The sequence below is a fragment of the Nicotiana attenuata genome, chromosome 2, assembly GCF_001879085.1.
Source record: "Nicotiana attenuata strain UT chromosome 2, NIATTr2, whole genome shotgun sequence".
In the NCBI taxonomy this organism is placed as follows: domain Eukaryota; kingdom Viridiplantae; phylum Streptophyta; class Magnoliopsida; order Solanales; family Solanaceae; genus Nicotiana; species Nicotiana attenuata.
The window spans coordinates 31,038,903-31,059,182 of record NC_031990.1 but is presented as its reverse complement, the minus strand read 5'-3'; the positions used below and the strand labels follow the sequence as shown (position 1 = coordinate 31,059,182).

Sequence of the window (20,280 nt, the reverse complement as noted above, 5' to 3'; positions counted from 1 at the left end):
CGCGGGGTTGGTCGCAGGTGTGAGTTCCTGAGGAAGGGGCTGTTTCCACAGGTGCGGGCATGGAGCCGCATCTGCGATGCCGCAGATGCGGTAGTTTTGTCGCAGAAGCGAAAAGGTGTGACTTTGGTAATTCCGCAGAAGCGGACAAGCATCCGCAGAGGCGACGTCCGCATATGTGGATAGAGGACCGCAGAAGCGGTGGTGGGATTAATGAAGATCCGCAGAAGCGGAATTTTAACCGTAGAAGCGGTAGCCGCAAATGCGGTAATGGGTTAATTTTCTGATTTTTCGAGAAGTGGGCCCGGGGCTCGGGTTTTGCCAATTTCGTGAATTTCAAAGTTTTTCGAGTCTTTTCGATTGGGTTATATTCCCTTAGCCTATTGTAATGTATTCGTTGTGGTTTTGGCCAGATTCGACGCGCGAGGAGGTTGATTTGCGAGGCAAGGGCATAGCGAGCTAGGATTTTGGCCGGCTTAAGGTGAGTAATGATAGTAAATGATATCCTGAGGGTTTGAAACCCCGGATTTGCACAACGTAGTGCTATATTGAGATGAAAAACGCGCTTAATGGCAAGCGCGGGGTTGTTTACTACTGGGGATTGTGACTTGGTCCGTCCCGTTTCATATTTTACCACATATTTGACTAAGCTGATTTGATTTAGGCTTATTGCCATGTTTTGGGCTTAATGCCGATTACCTGAATCCTTCAGGGATTGTTATCATTGTTTCATCACTATTTTGATACGTTATTTGAACTCAGTCCCTATAATTATACTGTTTTGCAAACTTAGTCGCTTTAATTGAATTCTGAGATTTTAATGACATTTTCACTGCTGTTTGGGCTGAGATCTATTATTTTATTGATGCCCGAGGGGCTTATGATGTTTCTGGACTGAGTGAGGCTTTCAGGCCTCGAGTGTATTGTGAGGAGGCTTTTAGGCCTCGAGTGATATGTGAGGAGGCTTTCAGGCCTCGAGTGTGATGTGAAGGCTTTTAGGCCTTATGTTGATATAGCGCTTGGGCCGTAAGGGCCCCCTCCGGAGTCTGCACACCTACAGTGAGCGCAGGTACCCATGTGATATGATACTGAGCCCGAGGGGCTGATATTATGCTGAGTGACTGATACTGAGCTCGAGGGGCTGATACTGTTCTGAGTGATTGATACTGGGCCCGAGGGGCAGATTTCTACTCACTATTTACTTGTTGTTTTACCTGACTTTAAAAGGAGATTTCATCCGATTCTTTACTGTTCTACTGTTTTACTATTTTTATTGCCTGATGTAGAATTGCTTTGTGCAGTTATGTGTTTTCATGCCTTCGGTTATTATCTATTATTATTATTCACTGGGTCGGAGTACTCACATTACTCCCTGCACCATGCGTGCAGATACAGGCATAGCAGAGTCTGCACCTGAGCGCTGATTCTTTTCAAACCAGGCAGCGAGTTGGAGTGACGAGGTAGCTGTTGACGTCCGCAGCCCCTTGTCTTCCCTATTTTATGCCTTTTGAGTTCCTTTAGATTATTGTATCAAATATTTTATTTCGTAGACTCATTACGAACTCTGTAGTAGCTCATGACTTGTGACACCCCGATTCGAGCTGTGTCGGGATGGTTCCCTTTTGCTAATGTCGCTGTTTCCTTTTTATAACTATTTATTATGCGTTTTGGATTTATAAATGTTAAGTAATGGTTAAAGAAATGATTCCGTTGATCTGGCTGGCCTTGTCTTCACGAGGGGCGCCATCACGGCCAGGTTTGGGATTTGGGCCGTGACACCAGGGTCTGCGAACGCCGGTAGATTTACCTTGGGTCTCCTGATGGACTGAAGGCAGCAACCCAACTCTGATCAACGCGGTCCAGTACCGAAATCTGCACAGAAAGTGCAGAGTGCAGTATCAGTACAATCGACCCCATGTACTGGTAAGTGCCGAGCCTAACCTCGGCGAAGTAGTGACGAGGTTAGGACATGACAATAACATGAACCTGTGCAGTTAAATCATATACGAGAAAATAACAACAAATGGAAATTTAAGCAGATAATAACGGGAAGGGGGAAAACATACTGAGGGGAAAATCAAATCCTGAATGTAGTACAGTAAAGAAACGCAGTAAATAATATGCTTTGAACCAACAAAAGTAATAACAAAGCAAACAAGTGCACGGCATCACCCTTCTTGCTTTTACCTTGTCCTTACCATAAGAAACAATAGAAACGGCACGGCATCACCCTTCGTGCATTAACTCTCTCATAACATGGCACGGCATCACCCTTCGTGCATTATCACTCACAGAATACAGCACAACATCACTCTTCGTGCATTATCACTCACTCACATTACATTGCACGGCATCACCTTCCGTGCTTTAACACTCTTCCTCACCAAAATAATGAACAATAACAACAGAGAGATAGAAATATCAAGAACCAGTCTTTCTTCAACATTTAATTCCACAATACCAGTCTCAACTCTGAGTTAATACTCAATCAGTACCAAACTTCGTAAAACATGATCAGTGTTGTTCAACACATGGAATAATAAGTCTAAACATGAAATATATGATCAAAGAGTACGGCAGTTATAAGAATAAGACTAACTCTCATGCTATGACTCGACGACAACGCAAAGGTACCCGTCACCTTACCTATACGTTGTACTCAATATCAAACACGTAGCAAATAGACTCAACAATACCTAATCCCTCAAGCTAAGGTTAGCCACAACACTTACCTCGATTCCACAGCCAAACTCAAGCCTCAATCACCGCTTTTCCCTTAGTTTCCACCTCCGAACCACTCGTATCTAGTCATAATTACTTAATAATATCAATTATCGCTAAAGAAATCAATTCCAATGCACAATTACAAGTTTCCCAATATTTTTCCCAAAAAGTCAAAAACCGACCACGGGCCCGCTTGGTCAAAACTCAAGGTTCGGACCAAAACTCATTCAACCATACACCCCCGAGCCCAAATATGTAATTAGTTTCGAAACCCGACCCCATAATCGAGGTCTAAATTCCCAAATTTGCAAAATCCCCAATTCTTCTTAAAATCCCTAATTCTACCATGAACGAACCTATGATAGGTGAAATCTATCAAGGGTGCTCCTATAACTCTAACATCCCACTCATACGAGCTACAGATTTTTATTAAAAGTTAATAAAAACTCAACCTCGCAAATGGTTACAGGATAAATGCACGCACGCCTTAGGGGCGGAACAATAATAAAAATAGTGCATTTCAAAACAAGCCATCATATGATTTGTTCTTCCCATTGAACCTGGTTATAGGATCTCTATTCCCCAAGTTGAGTTTCCTCATATATGACTTATGAGTTTATGGGCTTCAATCCCATCCCCCTTGATGTGCACAAGACCATTTCTCTTGCCAAGGCCTTGGTTAGTGGATCTGCAAGATTATCACAAAATTTAATATAATCAACATTAATGGTACCACTTTTGAAATGTCACATAACATTATACTTTCCTCCTTATAGGTCTGGATTTACCGTTGTAATAACGGTTTGCACTCTACCAATAGCAGCGGTGCTATCACAATAAATTAAAATAGGAAGAATTGGCCTTTCAAAATAAGAAATTTGAAATAATAAATATTTCAACCAATTCGCTTCCTCACTAGCTGAAGCTAAAGCAATTAGCTCAACCTCCATGGTAGAGTTAGTAATTATTGATTACTTTTTTGATTTCCAACAAATAGCACCACCTCTCAAAGATAAAATATTCCAATCTGCATCAGAGAAGCCTTCAAGTCAGGATATTATAAGATAAGCCATATATTTTTGTACCAAGTAAATACCTCATAACTCTTGTTATGACATGTCAATCTTCATTAAATGGTTTGCTTGTAAACCTGGTAAGTACTCATACTGCATATGCAATCTCAAAACAAGTGTAATCAGTCACAAGCTAGCATATTCCTTTTGATTTATCACATCATTGTCACTTTGTACAGGAAATAACACTTGAATCAAAATGAGTTACAACATGCTTGCAATCCATAAAATTATTTTTTTTGCAAAATTTTCTCAATATAATGTGACTGGTCAAGGAAACTTGCATCACATGTTTTATAAAATTTTCATTCCAAGAATCAAATTTGTCGCACCCAAATCTTTTATGTCAAAGTGACTACTAGCATGCTTTTAGTTTCTCCAATCACATTCATGTTAGAGCCAAATATTAGCAAATCATCAATATAGAGGCAAGCATTACATTTGAATTATTCCAAGACTTAAGATAGATGCACTTATCACACTCTTTGATTTAATCAACTTTTACTTATGCATGAATATTCAAATTTTCCATGCAAGAAGTTTTTATTATTATTTACCCCCACTATTTCTAGAATTATGAAAATTCAAAATTATAAATAATATAATCACATACTCATAAAAATATAAGGTAAATTTTTTTTACCTTTGCTCCGCTTGAGTTAACCATATAATTTCTTTTTTTTTTTTACTTTTTAATCTCACAAAGAGAGTGAACTTCTATCTTGATATCAACTATTTTTTCAACTGCATAAGAAAAATGAATCTCCTTAAATTGTTGGTGAAATTACAAGTAATTACAGTTGAAAAATAAGATGAAGAAAAATAAATAAATATTCTTCAGGCTGAGGCGCAGATATCTCGCTCTCTTTAAGGAGATTCAAGCCCACTGTGGTAGCATCTTCACCGGTCCAGTAGTAATACTCTTGGCTTGTCTCTTCTAGGATACAACAGCCGACAACGTCGTATGACTCGAACAAACTCTGGACAAGTTGTTGAATCCAAAGCTCCACCAAAATGAACACCTTACTTCAACAAAAATAATATTCTCCATTGTAGAGAATAAGTCGGAGACTTAGATTTCTCCTTCTCTTAACTCTCTTTTTCACTACACCAAGTTCACTTTTTTCATACACACTACCATATTTTCGCATCTACAACTCGAGGAAGAAACACCACTATTTATAGGTGTAGAATCTCTTCCATGAAATGAATAATAAGACAGTGGGATAATAAAATAGTAGAACATGGATTGGTGGTTACAAAATATAAGCTTTAGCGGGTAATTAGTGGTAGATCATGGCATTAGTGGTTTCAAGAGTTACACCAAAATAATGACCACTTTATTGCCAATTTATAACCACTATCTCACAAGAAATAATACACTTTAATATTATAATTTTAATATTAAAATGCAGTAACACCAATAGTACATAATTAGATCACTTGTAAGGTAATTACAAATAAATATCTATGATAAGTATTAATTAAGGAATTTTTACATACCTATACACTATTGGAAACTTTATTACCAAAATTGTCCATGTTTTGTTATTTACCCGGCCTACACAAGTTTTGTTTACAAAATATATACATTCCACCTTAAATGGCTCCCAATCCATTAATAATGCCTTCAATCAAGGAATTTAGTTACACCTTTTTCCTTTTTTCCCTCCTCTTCTCTTTCCTTATTTTTCTGCAATCATCGGCAGTGCCTTCAATCATCGTATTCTCAATTGATTTTGAATATCACCCATTTTTCTTTTCTTTTTGTCATTAAAAATTTCTCGTATCATTAAACGCTTAATAGTCATCGTGAAGCTGGTTTGCTGGGCAATACTATTGTGCCTAGTCATTTGGACAAAAGAAAACTGAGTTCGAGATGCTAATCCACGTAAAAATGATATGAATTTTTTTTACAACTTATATAAGAAATTGGAGCTACCCATGCAATTACATCTCGTGAAAAGGAATAATTCATATTGCAAAACTGAGCAACCACAAATTCAAGTCATATATCTGTTTGATGATGGACAAAAGATTGGTATTGGTATATGAAGAACAAATACAACCATAGACAGTCGTCTTTAAACATCGAATTATACTCATAAAGTTACACCCTTTGGTTGTACTCTATTAACGTTTTAACAAATCAAATTTATCACAAAAGACTCAAGTTTGTGCTTTCTGACAAATTTTCAGGAACCCACTTTATACAAAAATATCGGAACCAACTTGGTTTCTTGTTGTGACGACCCAAAGGGTCATCACCGGACTTCTTCCTATTTCCGTGCTTCCGAGGCCTTGAAAACCTCGCTTTTAGTTGCCTCGATTTGCGTGCGCAGTCCGGGCGCGAAGCCGGAAAGCTTTTATGTTGAAATATGTGAACTTTGTGAAAAATTTGAAGAAATTTGATATTAATATTGCTAAAGTTGACTTTGGTCAACATTTTTGGTAAACGGACCCGGACCCGTGATTTGGCGGTCCCGGAGGGTCCGTAGAAAAATATGAGACTCGGGCATATGCCCGGAGTCGAATTTCAAGGTCGAGAGCCCGAGAAATGAATTTTTCTGTGAAATTGTTTTTCTGAAATTCTTAAGGAAAATGGAAATGAAAATTGATTAAAAGACCACGGTATCGGGCTCGTATTTTGGTTCCGACGCCCGGTACAAGTCTTAAATAGGTGTTAAGCGCTTTCTGTAAAGTTTGGTCGAAATCGGATGTCATTTGACGTGTTTCGGACCTAAATATCTAAAGTTAGAAGTTTAAGAAGTTTGAAATGAAAATGATGATTTTGAGGCTTGATTCATGGTATTTTGATGTTATTTTGGCGGTATTTGATCGCTCGAGTAAGTTCGTATGATGTTTATTGAGTTAGTGTGTGTGATTTGGTTAGGAGCTCCGAGGGCCTTCGGGAGTGAATTTGGAGGTGGTTCGGGGTGATTTTACACTTAGAAATATAGCAGGTTTTCCTTCAGCTGTTACAGGCCAGGTTTGTTCTTCGCGTTCGCGGTCGCCCTTACGCGATCGCGATGCTTGCCGGGTCCCCTTCTTCGCGTTCGCGAACCTATTCCCGCGTTCGCGTAGCTTTAGTTCCATGTTCTTCGCGTTCGCGAACTAATTCACGCGTTCGCGTAGTTAATTTCCCTGGACCCCCCAGTCTTTCTCTTTGCGTTCGCAGCCTCCTCATCGCGAACGCGATGGTCTGTTGAATTAACCCTTCGCGAACACGGCTCCTTTCCCGCGAACGCGAAGGGCATTTTTGCCCAGTTAATTTTAAAAGCTCAAAACAAACCCATTACGGGATTTTTCCCATATCTTCATAAAACTTGTCTTCTCCAAGCTCTAGGGGCGATTTTTGAAGCTCTTCTTCACCAAAGTCTTTGGGTAAGTAATTTCCCACCTAATTCCTTCACTCTTCTTCATTAATTACTGAATTCCTAGACCTAAATTATGAAATCAAAGTAGAAATTAAGGGTTTTGGGTAGAGCTAGTGTTTTGGGGATTTTGGGTGATTCAACCTCAATTTGGGGTCGAATCTTGAAATAAATTGTATATTTGAACTCGTGGGGTTATGGGTGATTGGGTTTTGGTCCGAGCCTCGTGTTTGGACCATGTGGGACCGGTGTCGAATTTTGGGGTTTTTGGAAGAATGATGGGAATTTCATTTCTAGGCTATGAGATTATGTTTTTGAGCCCTTATTGATATTATTGAACTAATTATGCCTAGATACCATTGTTTCGGAGTCGGATTGTAGAGGAAAGGCGGTATTTGAGGGTTGATTGCTATTCTTTGGACCGAGGTAAGTGTTTGTTCTAACTTTGGCTTGAGGGAATAGGATTAGGATGTTATTTGCTACTTGCTAAATGTGGAGTATGGTGTATAGGCATGGTGACGGTTATCTATACACCGGAATCTAGCATGATCGTGAGTCTTAATTGCTTTTAAATCGAATGATGTGACACAATTTCCTTGTTTAATTGATAAATTTCATATAATGTGAACGGCTGAGGAAGAATTGTGATTGGTATATTTTGGAGCGTTGGCTCGAACAAGAATGTGATAGTTGAGAAAGAAGTGATTTAGAAGAGGATGTGTTGTGATCATTCCCTTGCCGGGACGTGTAGACTATATTATGTACTCTCCCTTGCCGGGATATTTGGGCTGTTAGTTGTACCCTTGCCGGGTTAAATCGTTCTGTTGTTGAATTCCCCCTAGTGGGGCCTCCTTTACAAAGATTATATGTATTATTCATTATAAAATGGGATCGTGTGGCACGCCGACCACTTATATATTATGAAATGGGATCGTCTGGCATGGCGACCACTTATATATATAATGAAATGGGATCGTGTGGCACGCCGTCCACTTATAAACTAAGAAATGGGATCGTGTGGCGGGCCGACCACTTATATATGAGCTATGGTATTGAGATAGTTTCGTCGTTATATCCGTTGATCTGTATTCGCTGTATTTTCCCCGAGCATGCCCCCTTCCCCTTTTTAGTTGATATTCTCTGTTGTTATTTCTGTTGCCTTTGTATATATATATCTGCACAGGTTATTTTTGGTAGGTCATGTCTAGCCTCGTCACTACCTCGCCGGGGTTAGGCCAGGCACTTACCAGCACATGGGGTCGGTTGTGCTGATGCTACACTTCTATGCTTTTTGCACAGATCATAGTACCGAAGCAGGAGCTTTTGGACAGCAGTAGGAGCGTTGGGAGCTTACTTCAGTCCGGAGATTCCCGAGGTAGCCTTGCTAGCGTCCGCATGGCCCGGAGTCTCCCTTATCTCTGTCTTTCGTTTGATTTCCTTTGTATCGGATCAGACAGTACTGTATTCTTCTTCAGACTTTGTATTTAGCATTCAGTAGAAGTTCGTGAGTTAGTGACACCAGATCTGGGTAGAGGTGTATTTGAATTTCCGCACTTGGTTTCAGTTATTTATGTTTCGAGACTTCCGTTTTTATATTAATTGCCTCGTTCTTCTTTATACTGTTAATGATGTTGAGAGAAGTGTTAAATTAATTGGCTTGCCTAGCTCCTATTAGTAGGCGCCATCACGACTCCCGAGGGGGGGGGGGGAATCTGGGTCGTGACAAGTTGGTATCAGAGCACTAGGTTACATAGGTCTCACAACTCACGGACAACCTCGGTAGAGTCTGAGGGATCGGTACGGAGACGTCTGTATTTATCCCCAGAGGCTACGGAGTTAGGAAAAGTTTCACTTTTGTTCTTTCCTGTCGTGCGATTCTGTTTCTCAAATACTGATTGTCTTTCTACTCTGTTCTTTCGCAGATTGCGAGAACACGTGCTTCCTCTTCTACCGCGCAGCAGCCCGAGCCCCCAGCAGCAGCTCCTGCGAGGGGCAGAGGCCAAGGCCGCGCCAGAGGCCGAGGCCAGGGCAGAGCTCAGCCCCGAGCGGCAGTCCCAGAGGTGGAGCCTCATGTTGATTATGATGAGGAGGCTCCAGCCCCAGCAGCTCCGGTAGGCCCAGCTCAGGTCCTAGAGGGGTTCATAGCCACACCAGTTCTTCAGGACGCTCTGGTCCGATTGGTAGGTTTTATGGAGAGCGTCACTAGAGCGGGTTTGCTTCCAGTAGCCCCAGCCACTTCTCAGGCTAGAGGAGGGGTTCAGACTCCTGCTACACGTACTCCGGAGCAGGTAGCTCCCCAGGCACAGGTTCCAGTGGCGCAGCCAGCAGTGGCAGTTCAGCCGGGTATTGTGAATCAGACCAGCGATGGAGCAGCTATGTCCTCAGATGCTTTGTGGAGGCTTGATCGGTTATCCAAGCTCTTCACCACCACATTCAGCGGTGCTTCATCAGAGGATCCTCAGGATTTCTTATTCAGCTGCCATGAGATCCTTAGGACTATGGGTATTGTGGAGACCAATGGGGTCGACTTCATCACTTTCCGGCTTGCAGGATCCGCCAAGACTTGGTGGAGGGACTATTGCCTATCTAGACCAGCAGGGTCTCCAGCATTGACATGGGATCAGTTCGCGGAGCTGTTTTTGGAGAAGTTTCTCCCAGTTACTCAGTGGGAGGCACTATGCAGGCAGTTCGAGCGCCTCCAGCAGGGCTCTATGACAGTCACACAGTATGAGACTCGGTTCATTGATCTGGCACGCTATGCTGTTGTTATACTCCCCACCGAGAGAGAGAGGGTGCGGAGGTTTATTGATGGATTGATTCAGCCGATCCGTCTCCAGATGGCTATGGGAGCTGGTAGTGAGATTTCTTTTCAGGAGGCGGCCAATGCGGCCCGTAGAGTTGAGATGGCTCTTGCATGGGGAGGTGGTCATGGGTCAGACAAGAGACCCCGTCATGCAGGTAGATTCAACGGTACCTCGTCTGGAGGTGGGGATTCTTATGTTAGAGGCCATCCTCCGAGGCCCTTTCAGTCAGCCCTACAGGTCTCACATGGTACTTCAGGTGGTCGTGGCTCTCAGCCACAGTCTTCTGACCAGTTGCTTTTCAGTTCACCATCAGCACCTATCAGCGCACCACCACTCCGTTATTCTCAGCAGCCGAGGGCTTGTTATACGTGTGGCGACACAAGGCATATTGCCAGGTATTGCCCTCGAGCTTCTGACAGCTCTCAGCAGCAGGGTCCTCGTCCTATGATTCAGGCATCAGGTGATCCACAGGCCGCCCAGCCAGCTAGAGGCAGGGGTAGAGGCTATAGAGGTGGAGGTAGAGATCATAGAGATGGAGCTCGGACCGCCAGAGGTAGAGGCTAGCCAACAGCCGATCGTCCTAGAGATATGGTTCAGGGAGGTGGGGCCCAGCCCGGTGTTATGCTCTTCCAGCCAGGCCAGAGGCTGAGTCTTCAGATGCTGTTATTACAGTTACTATTCTGGTATGTGATAGGGATGCTTTAATGCTATTTGACCCTGGGTCTACGTATTCATATGTGTCGTCCTACTTCGCACCCTACCTGTCTATGCCTAGTGATGCTTTGGGTATTCCCGTTTATGTATCTACACCGGTGGGGGATTCTATAGTGGTCGACCGAGTTCATCGTTCCTGTGTGGTAGTATTTGAGGGTCTTGAGACCCGTGTTGATTTATTGCTCTTAGATATGGTAGATTTCGACGTCATATTAGGGATGGATTGGTTGTCCCCGTATCTTGCTATCATGGATTGTCACGCCAAGACCGTGACCTTGGCTTTGCCAGATTCACCCCGATTGGAGTGGAGAGGGACCCCAGGTCATACCACTCGCACTGTTATCTCATATGTGAAGGCTCGACGCATGGTCGAGAAGGGGTGTCTAGCTTATCTGGCGTATGTTTGCGATTCTAGCTCAGCGGTTCCTTCTATTGATTCTGTTCCTATTGTTCGGGAGTTCCCCGAGGTTTTCCCTTCAGACCTGCTGGGTATGCCGCCCGACAGAGATATTGATTTCTGTATTGATCTGGCCCCAGGCACGCAACCCATTTCTATTCCGCCGTATCGCATGCCCCCGCCAGAGTTGAAGGTGTTAAAGGACCAGTTGCAAGATTTGCTAGAGAAGGGTTTCATCAGGCCTAGTGTTTCTCCTTGGGGTGCGCCAGTGTTATTTGTGAAGAAAAAGGATGGATCGATGAGGATGTGCATTGATTACCGGCAATTGAACAAGGTGACGATAAAGAACAAGTATCCACTGCCGAGGATTGATGATTTGTTTGACCAGCTTCAGGGTGCAAAAGTGTTCTCAAAGATAAACTTGAGATCTGGCTACCATCAGCTGAGGATTAGGGCATCCGATGTCCCTAAGACAGCATTCCGCACTCGGTACGGGCATTATGAGTTCCTGGTCATGTCGTTTGGGTTGACCAACGCCCCAGCAACATTCATGGAGTTGATGAACCGAGTGTTCAGGCCATATTTGGACATGTCCGTGATAGTCTTTATTGATGATATTCTGGTGTACTCCCGCAGCCAGGAGGAGCACGAGCAGCACCTCAGAGTGGTTCTTCAGACTCTGAAGGATAGTCAGTTGTATGCTAAGTTCTCGAAGTGCGAGTTCTGGTTGAGTTCGGTTGCATTTCTGGGTCATGTTGTATCAGCAGAGGGTATTCAGGTGGACCCGAAGAAGATTGAGGCAGTCAAGAACTGGCCTCGACCAGCATCGGCTACAGAGATTCGGAGTTTCTTGGGGTTAGTAGGTTATTTCCGCTGGTTCGTGGAGGGATTTTCATCCATAGCAGCCCCGATGACCAGATTGACCCAGAAGGGTGCCCATTTCAGATGGTCGAATGAGTGTGAGGCGAGCCTTCAGAAGCTCAAGACAGCTCTGACTACGGCACCAATATTGGTTTTGCCCACGGGCTCAGGGCCTTATACAGTTTATTGTGATGCTTCCCGTATTGGGCTTGGTGCGGTATTGATGCAGGATGGCAGAGTCATTGCTTATGCTTCGAGGCAGTTGAAGATCCACGAGAAGAATTACCCGGTTCATGATCTCGAATTGGCAGCCATTGTTCATGCTTTGAAGATTTGGAGGCATTACCTATATGGTGTGACGTGTGATGTGTACACGGATCACAAGAGTCTGCAATACTTGTTCAAGCAGAAGGAGTTGAACTTGAGGCAGCGGAGGTGGTTGGAGCTATTGAAGGACTATGATGTTACTATTTTGTACCACCCGGGGAGAGCCAATGTGGTGGCCGATGCATTGAGTAGGAAGTCCGCCAGCATGGGTAGTCTTGCTTATGTTCCGGTCATCCAGAGACCGCTTGCTTTGGATATTCAGGCCCTGGCCAATCGATTTGTGAGGTTGGACATTTCTGAGCCTAGCAGAGTGTTAGCTTGTACGGTCGCTCGTTCTTCATTATTGGTGCGTATCCGTGATCTGCAGTTTGATGATCCCCATTTGTGTGTCCTGAGAGACACGGTGCAGCGTGGAGGTGCCACGAAGGTGACCTTAGATGATGATAGTGTTTTGAGGTTGCAGGGACGAGTTTGTGTGCCCAATGTCGATGGGATTCGAGAGTTGATCTTAGCGGAGGCCCATAGTTCTCGGTATTCTATTCACCTGGGCACCGCGAAGATGTATCAGGACTTGCGGCAGCTTTATTGGTGGCGTAGGATGAAGAAAGATATTGCTGCATATGTGGCTCGATGTTTGAACTGTCAGCAGGTTAAGTATGAGCATCAGAGGCCTGGTGGTTTGTTTCAGAGGATTGAGCTTCCCAAGTGGAAGTGGGAGAGGATTACCATGGATTTCGTTATTGGACTTCCGATGACTCGGAAGAAGTTTGATGCTATTTGGGTCATTGTTGATAGGCTGACCAAGTCAGCGCATTTTATTCCTGTTGCAGCCACTTATTCATCGGAGAGGTTAGCTGAGATCTACATCCGAGAGATTGTTCGCCTTCATGGGGTGCCGGTATCTATTATTTCGGATCGGGGTACGCAGTTTACCTCGCGCTTCTGGAGAGCAGTTCAGCAGGAGTTGGGCACCCAGGTTCAGTTGAGTACAGCGTTCCATCCTCAGACGGACGGCCAGTCCGAGAGGACTATTCAGATATTGGAGGATATGCTCCGAGCTTGTGTCATTGATTTTGGAGGCTCGTGGGACCAGTTTTTGCCTTTAGCAGAGTTCTCCTACAACAACAGCTACCAGTCCAGCATTCAGATGGCTCCATATGAGGCGTTGTATGGTAGGCGATGTCGGTCTCTAGTCGGATGGTTTGAGCCGGGAGAGGCTCGATTATTGGGTACAGATTTAGTTCAGGAGGCCTTGGATAAGGTCAAGATCATTCAGGACAGGCTTCGTTCGGCTCAGTCGCGGCAAAAGAGTTATGCGGATCGTAAGGTTCGAGATGTAGCTTTCATGGTTGGTGAGCGGGTCTTGCTCCGAGTGTCGCCTATGAAGGGCGTGATGAGATTTGGGAAGAAGGGCAAGCTTAGCCCTAGGTTCATTGTCCCATTTGAGATTCTCGATCGTGTGGGAGAGGTGGCTTACAGACTTGCCTTGCCGCCCAGCTTGTCAGCCGTGCATCCAGTGTTTTATTTGTCCATGCTTCGGAGGTATCACGGCGATCCAGCCCATGTGTTAGATTTCAGCACTGTCCAGTTGGACAAGGATCTGTCTTACGAGGAGGAGCCGGTAGCTATTCTAGACCGGCAGGTTCGACAGTTGAGGTCGAAGAGTTTTCCTTCAGTGCGTGTCCAGTGGAGAGGTCAGCCTCCTGAGGCATCGACCTGGGAGTCCGAGTCTGATATGCGGAGCCGTTATCCTCATCTATTTCCCGACTCAGGTACTTCTTTCTTTTGTCCGTTCGAGGACGAACGGTTGTTTTAGAGGTGGAGAATGTGACGACCCAAAGGGTCATCACCGGACTTCTTCCTATTTCCGTGCTTCCGAGGCCTTGAAAACCTCGCTTTTAGTTGCCTCGATTTGCATGCGCAGTCCGGGCGCGAAGCCGGAAAGCTTTTATGTTGAAATATGTGAACTTTGTGAAAAATTTGAAGAATTTTGATATTAATATTGCTAAAGTTGACTTTGGTCAACATTTTTGGTAAACGGACCCGGACCCGTGATTTGGCGGTCCCGGAGGGTCCGTAGAAAAATATGAGACTCGGGCATATGCCCGGAGTCGAATTTCGAGGTCGAGAGCCCGAGAAATGAATTTTTCTGTGAAATTGTTTTTCTGAAATTATTAAGGAAAATGGAAATGAAAATTGATTAAAAGACTATGGTATCGGGCTCGTATTTTGGTTCCGACGCCCGGTACAAGTCTTAAATATGTGTTAAGCGCTTTCTGTAAAGTTTGGTCGAAATCGGATGTCATTTGACGTGTTTCGGACCTAAATATCTAAAATTTGAAGTTATGAAGTTTGAAATGAAAATGATGATCTTGAGGCTTGATTCAATGATTTTGATGTTATTTTGGCGATTTGATCGCTCGAGTAAGTTCGTAGGATGTTATTGAGTTAGTGTGTGTGATTGGTTAGGAGCCCCGAGGGCTCGGGAGTGAATTGGAGGTGGTTCGGGGGTGTTTTTACACTTAGGAAAAGGATCAGATTCTGCTGCATTTTTTTTAACACAGGCATTTTTGTTCTTTCGTGAACGCGGCCATCAGGTCTCGCGTTCGCAGTGCTTTGGTCTTGCCCTCTTACGCGTTCGCATCCTACTTCACGCGATCGCGTAGTTCTAATTCCCCCTCCTTCGCGTTCGCATCCTCACTATCGCGAACACGTAGCTTTACCAGCTTCCTCAACGCGTTCGCGTGGCCCCTCACACGTTCGCGTATAACAGTCCCTAGACCCCCCAACATTTTCTTCTACGCGTTCGCATCCTATTTCACGCGTTCGCGATGGAGTGTCCAGTTTACCCTTCGCAAACGCGACCCCTTTCCCGCGAACGCGAAGGGCAATTTTGCCCAGCGAATTTTTAAGTTAAAAACAGAACAGTAGCTCGGGATTTTCATAAAAATACACGAACTCCTTTCTTCTCCAAGCACTTAGGCGTCCATTGAAGCTCCCTTTCATCAAAACTTCTTGGGTAAGCATTGTTCAACTTGTTTTCTTCAATTTCCTCTATTAATTACTAAATTCCTAGCCCTAAACCTTGAAATCAAAGTAGAAAATGGGGGTTTTGGGTAGAGTTAGGGCTTTGGGGATTTTGGGTGATTCAACCTCAATTTGGGGTCGAATCTTAAAATAAATTATATATTTGAACTCGTGGGGTTATGGGTGATTCGGGTTTTGGTCCGAGCCTCGTGTTTGGACCATGTGGGACCGGTGTCGAATTTTGGTGTTTTTGGAAGAATGATAGGAATTCCATTTCTAGGCTATGGGATTATGTTTTTGAGCCCTTATTGATATTATTGAACAAATTATGCCTAGATACCATTGTTTCGGAGTCCAATTGTAGAGGAAAGGCGGTATTTGAGGATTGATTGCTATTCTTAGGACCGAGGTAAGTGTTTGTTCTAACCTTGGCTTGAGGGAATATGATTAGAATGCTATTTGCTACTTGCTAAATGGGGAGTACGGTGTATAGGCATGGTGACGGTTGTCTATGCACCGGAGTCTAGCATGACCGTGAGTCTTAATTGCTTTTAATTTGAATGATGTGACACCACTACCTTGTCTAATCGATAAATTTCATATAATGTGAACGGTTGAGGAAGAATTGTGATTGGTATATTTTGGAGTGTTGGCTCGAACAAGAATGTGATAGTAGAGAATGAAGTGATTTAAAAGAGGATGTGTTGTGATTATTCCCTTGCCGGGACGTGTAGACTATTGTTATGTACTCTCCCTTGCCGGGTTATTTGGGCTGTTAGCTATACCCTTGCCGGGTTAAAGTGTTACGTTGTCAAATTTCCCAAATGGAGCCTTCTTTACAAAGTCAGACATTTTGTTCTATAATATGGGATCGTATGGCACGTCGTCCACTTATATACTATAATATGGGATCGTGTGGCACGCCGTCCACTTATATACTATAATATGGGATCGTGTGGCACGCCGTCAACTTATATACTATAATATGGGATCGTGTGGCACGCCGTCCACTTATGTATTATGAAATGGGATTGTGTGGCACGCCGACCACTATATATGTCATGAAATGGGATCGTGTGGCGCGCCGGCCACTTATGAATTATAATATGGGATCGTGTGGCACGCCGTCCACTATATATATATCATGGAAACCTGGAGTAGTTCAGCTGTTATTTCTAATAATTCGTCTTCATCTGTTATCCCCGAGCATGCCCCCTTCCCAGCTTTACTTGATATCTTCTGTTATTATTTCCGTTGCTCTTGTATATGTATATATATCTGTACAAGTTGTTTTTGGTAGGTCCTGTCTAGCCTCGTCACTACTTCGCCGGGGTTAGGCCAGGCACTTACAGCACGTGGGGTCGGTTGTGCTGATGCTACACTCTGTGCATTTTTGTGCACAGATCAGGGAGCAGCTTTCGGTCCGCAGCAGTAGGATTGCCGGGAGCTATCTTCAGTCCAGGGACTCACGAGGTAGCCTAGCAGGCTTTCGCAGGCCGAAGTCCCTTCTATGTTTTAGTTTGTTTACCTTGTATCGAACAAACATTATGTATTTCCTTTCAGACTTGTTTTTAGCATTCTATAGTAGTCCGTGAGCTAGTGACACCAGACTCTGGGTAGAACTATGTTTCAAACTTCCGCACTTTTGGTTTTCAATTGTGTTAATCTAAAATCTTCCGCTTATTTATTGTTCTCGTTTATTATATTGTTTGAATGAAATTAGTAATAATGTCTTAAATTTTTGGCTTGCCTAGCTCCGATAGTAGGCGCCATCACGACTCCCGATGGTGGGAAATCCGGGTCGTGACAAGTTGGTATCAGAGCACTAGGTTACATAGGTCTCACAATTCACGGACAACCTCGGTAGAGTCTGAGGGACCGGTATGGAGACGTCTGTATATATCTCCCAGAGGCTACGGAGTTAGGAAAAGTTTCACTTTTGTTCTTTCCTGTCGTGCGATTCTGTTTCTCAAATACTGATTGTCTTTCTACTCTGTTCTTTTGTAGATGGCAAGAACACGTGCTTCCTCTTCTACCGCGCAGCAGCCCGAGCCCCAAGCAGCAGCTCCTGCGAGGGGCAGAGGCCGAGGCCGGGGCAGAGCTCAGCGCCGAGCAGCAGTCCCAGAGGTGGAGCCTCATGTTGATTATGATGAGGAGGCTCCAGCCCCAGCAGCTCCGGTGGGCCCAGCTCAGGTCCCAGAGGGGTTCATAGCCACCCCAGTTCTTCAGGACGCTCTGGTCAGATTGGTAGGCTTCGTGGAGAGCGTCACTAGAGCGGGTTTGCTTCCAGTAGCACTGACACTTCTCAAGCTGGAGAAGGGGTTCAGACTCCTGCTACACGTACTCCGGAGCAGGTAGCTCCCCAGGCACAGGTTCTAGTGGTTCAGCCAGCCGTGGCAGTTCAGCCGGGTATTGTGACTCAGACCGACGATGGAGCGGCTATGACCTCAGATGCTTTGTGGAGGCTTGATAGGTTCTCCAAGCTCTTTACCACCACATTCAGCGGTGCTTCATCAGAGGATTCCCAGGATTTCTTATTCAGCTGCCATGAGATCCTTAGGACTATGGGTATTGTGGAGACCAATGGGGTCGACTTCATCACCTTCCGGCTTGCAGGATCCGCCAAGACTTGGTGGAGGGACTATTGCCTATCTAGACCAGCAGGGTCTCCAGCATTGACATGGGATCAGTTCGCGGAGTTGTTTTTGGAGAAGTTTCTCCTAGTTACTCAGCGGGAGGCACTATGCAGGCAGTTCGAGCGCCTCCAGCAGGGCTCTATGACAGTCACACAGTATGAGACTCGGTTCATTGATCTGGCACGCTATGCTGTTGTTATACTCCCCACCGAGAGAGAGAGGGTGCGGAGGTTTATTGATGGATTGATTCAGCCGATACGTCTCCAGATGGCTATGGGAGCTGGTAGTGAGATTTCTTTTCAGGAGGCGGCCAATGCGGCCCGTAGAGTTGAGATGGCTCTTGCACGGGGAGGTAGTTATGGGTCAGACAAGAGACCCTGTCATGTAGGTAGATTCAGTGGTACCTCGTCTGGAGGTGGGGATTCTTATGGTAGAGGCCATCCTCCGAGGCCCTTTCAGTCAGCCCTACAGGTCTCACATGGTAGTTCAGGTGGTCGTGGCTCTCAGTCGCAGTCTTCTGACCAGTAGCTTTTCAGTTCTTCATCAGCACCTATCAGCGCACCACCACTCCGTTATTCCCAGCAGCCGAGGGCTTGTTACATGTGTGGCGACACGAGGCATATTGCCAGGTATTGCCCTCGAGCTTCTGACAGCTCTCAGCAGCAGGGTCCTCATCCTATGATTCAGGCATCAGGTGATCCACAGGCCGCCCAGCCAGCTAGAGGCGGGGGTAGAGGCCATAGAGGTGGAGGTAGAGATAATAGAGGTGGAGCTCGGACCGCCAGAGGTAGAGGCCAGCCAGCAGTCGATCGTCTCAGAGATATGGTGCAGGGAGGTGGGGCCCAGCCCCGGTGTTATGCTCTTCCAGCCAGGCCAAAGGCTGAGTCTTCAGATGCTGTTATTACAGGTACTATTCTGGTCTGTGATAGGGATGCTTCAGTGCTATTTGACCCTGGGTCTACGTATTCATATGTGTCGTCCTATTTTGCACCCTACCTGTCTATGCCTAGTGATGCTTTGGGTATTCCTGTTTATGTATCTACACCGGTGGGGGATTCTATAGTGGTCGACCGAGTTCATCGCTCCTGTGTGGTAGTATTTGAGGGTCTTGAGACCCGTGTTGATTTATTGCTCTTAGATATGGTGGATTTCGACGTCATATTAGGGATGGATTGGTTGTCCCCGTATCATGCTATCTTGGATTGTCACGCCAAGACTATGACCTTGGCTTTGCCAGATTTACCCCGATTGGAGTGGAGAGGGACCCCAGGTCATGCCACTCGCAGTGTTATCTCATATGTGAAGGCTCGACGCATGGTCGAGAATGGGTGTCTAGCTTATCTGGCGTATGTTCGCGATTCCAGCTCAGAGGTTCCTTCTATTGATTCTGTTCCTATTGTTCGGGAGTTCCCCGAGGTTTTTCCTTCAGACCTGCCGGGTATGCCGCCCTACAGGGATATTGATTTCTGTATTGATCTGGCCCCAGGCACGCAGCCCATTTCTATTCCGCCGTATCGCATGGCCCCGCCAGAGTTGAAGGAGTTAAAGGACCAGTTGCAAGATTTGCTAGAGAAGGGTTTCATCAGGCCTAGTGTTTCTCCTTGGGGTGCGCCAGTGTTATTTGTGAAGAAAAAGGATGGATCGATGAGGATGTGCATTGATTACCGACAATTGAACAAGGTGACGATAAAGAACAAGTATCCACTGCCGAGGATTGATGATTTGTTTGACCAGCTTCAGGGTGCAAAGGTGTTTTCAAAGATAGACTTGAGATCTGGTTACCATCAGCTGAGGATTAGGGCATCCGATGTCCCTAAGACAGCATTCCGCACCCGGTACGGGCATTATGAGTTCCTGGTCATGTCGTTTGGGTTGACCAACGCCCCAGCAGCATTCATGGAGTTGATGAACCGAGTGTTCAGGCCATATTTGGACATGTTCGTGATAGTCTTTATTGATGATATTCTGGTGTACTCCCGCAGCCAGGAGGAGCACGAGCAGCACCTCAGAGTGGTTCTTCAGACTCTGAAGGATAGTCAGTTGTATGCTAAGTTCTCGAAGTGCGAGTTCTGGTTAAGTTCGGTTGCATTTTTGGGTCATGTTGTATCAGCAGAAGGTATTCAGGTGGACCCGAAGAAGATTGAGGCAGTCAAGAATTGGCCTCGACCAGCATCAGCTACTGAGATTCGGAGTTTCTTGGGGTTAGCAGGTTACTATCGTCGGTTCGTGGAGGGGTTTTCATCTATTGCAGCCCCGATGACCAGATTGACCCAGAAGGGTGCCCAGTTCAGATGGTCGGATGAGTGTGAGGCGAGCTTTCAGAAGCTCAAGACAGCTCTGACTACG

General features: G+C 45.1%; 2 protein-coding genes across 2 annotated transcripts; both read left to right on the top strand.

Annotated features, from left to right (window-relative positions):
• On the top strand, positions 11,388 to 11,807 carry LOC109222901 (RNA-directed DNA polymerase homolog; the record flags this gene model as incomplete). The annotated part of the gene is made up of 1 exon (XM_019387192.1): positions 11,388 to 11,807. A coding segment is annotated over exon 1 (420 nt), but the record flags the coding sequence as incomplete, so codon positions are not given.
• On the top strand, positions 19,579 to 20,004 carry LOC109222900 (RNA-directed DNA polymerase homolog; the record flags this gene model as incomplete). Its single annotated transcript, XM_019387191.1, has 1 exon — positions 19,579 to 20,004. A coding segment is annotated over one exon (426 nt), but the record flags the coding sequence as incomplete, so codon positions are not given.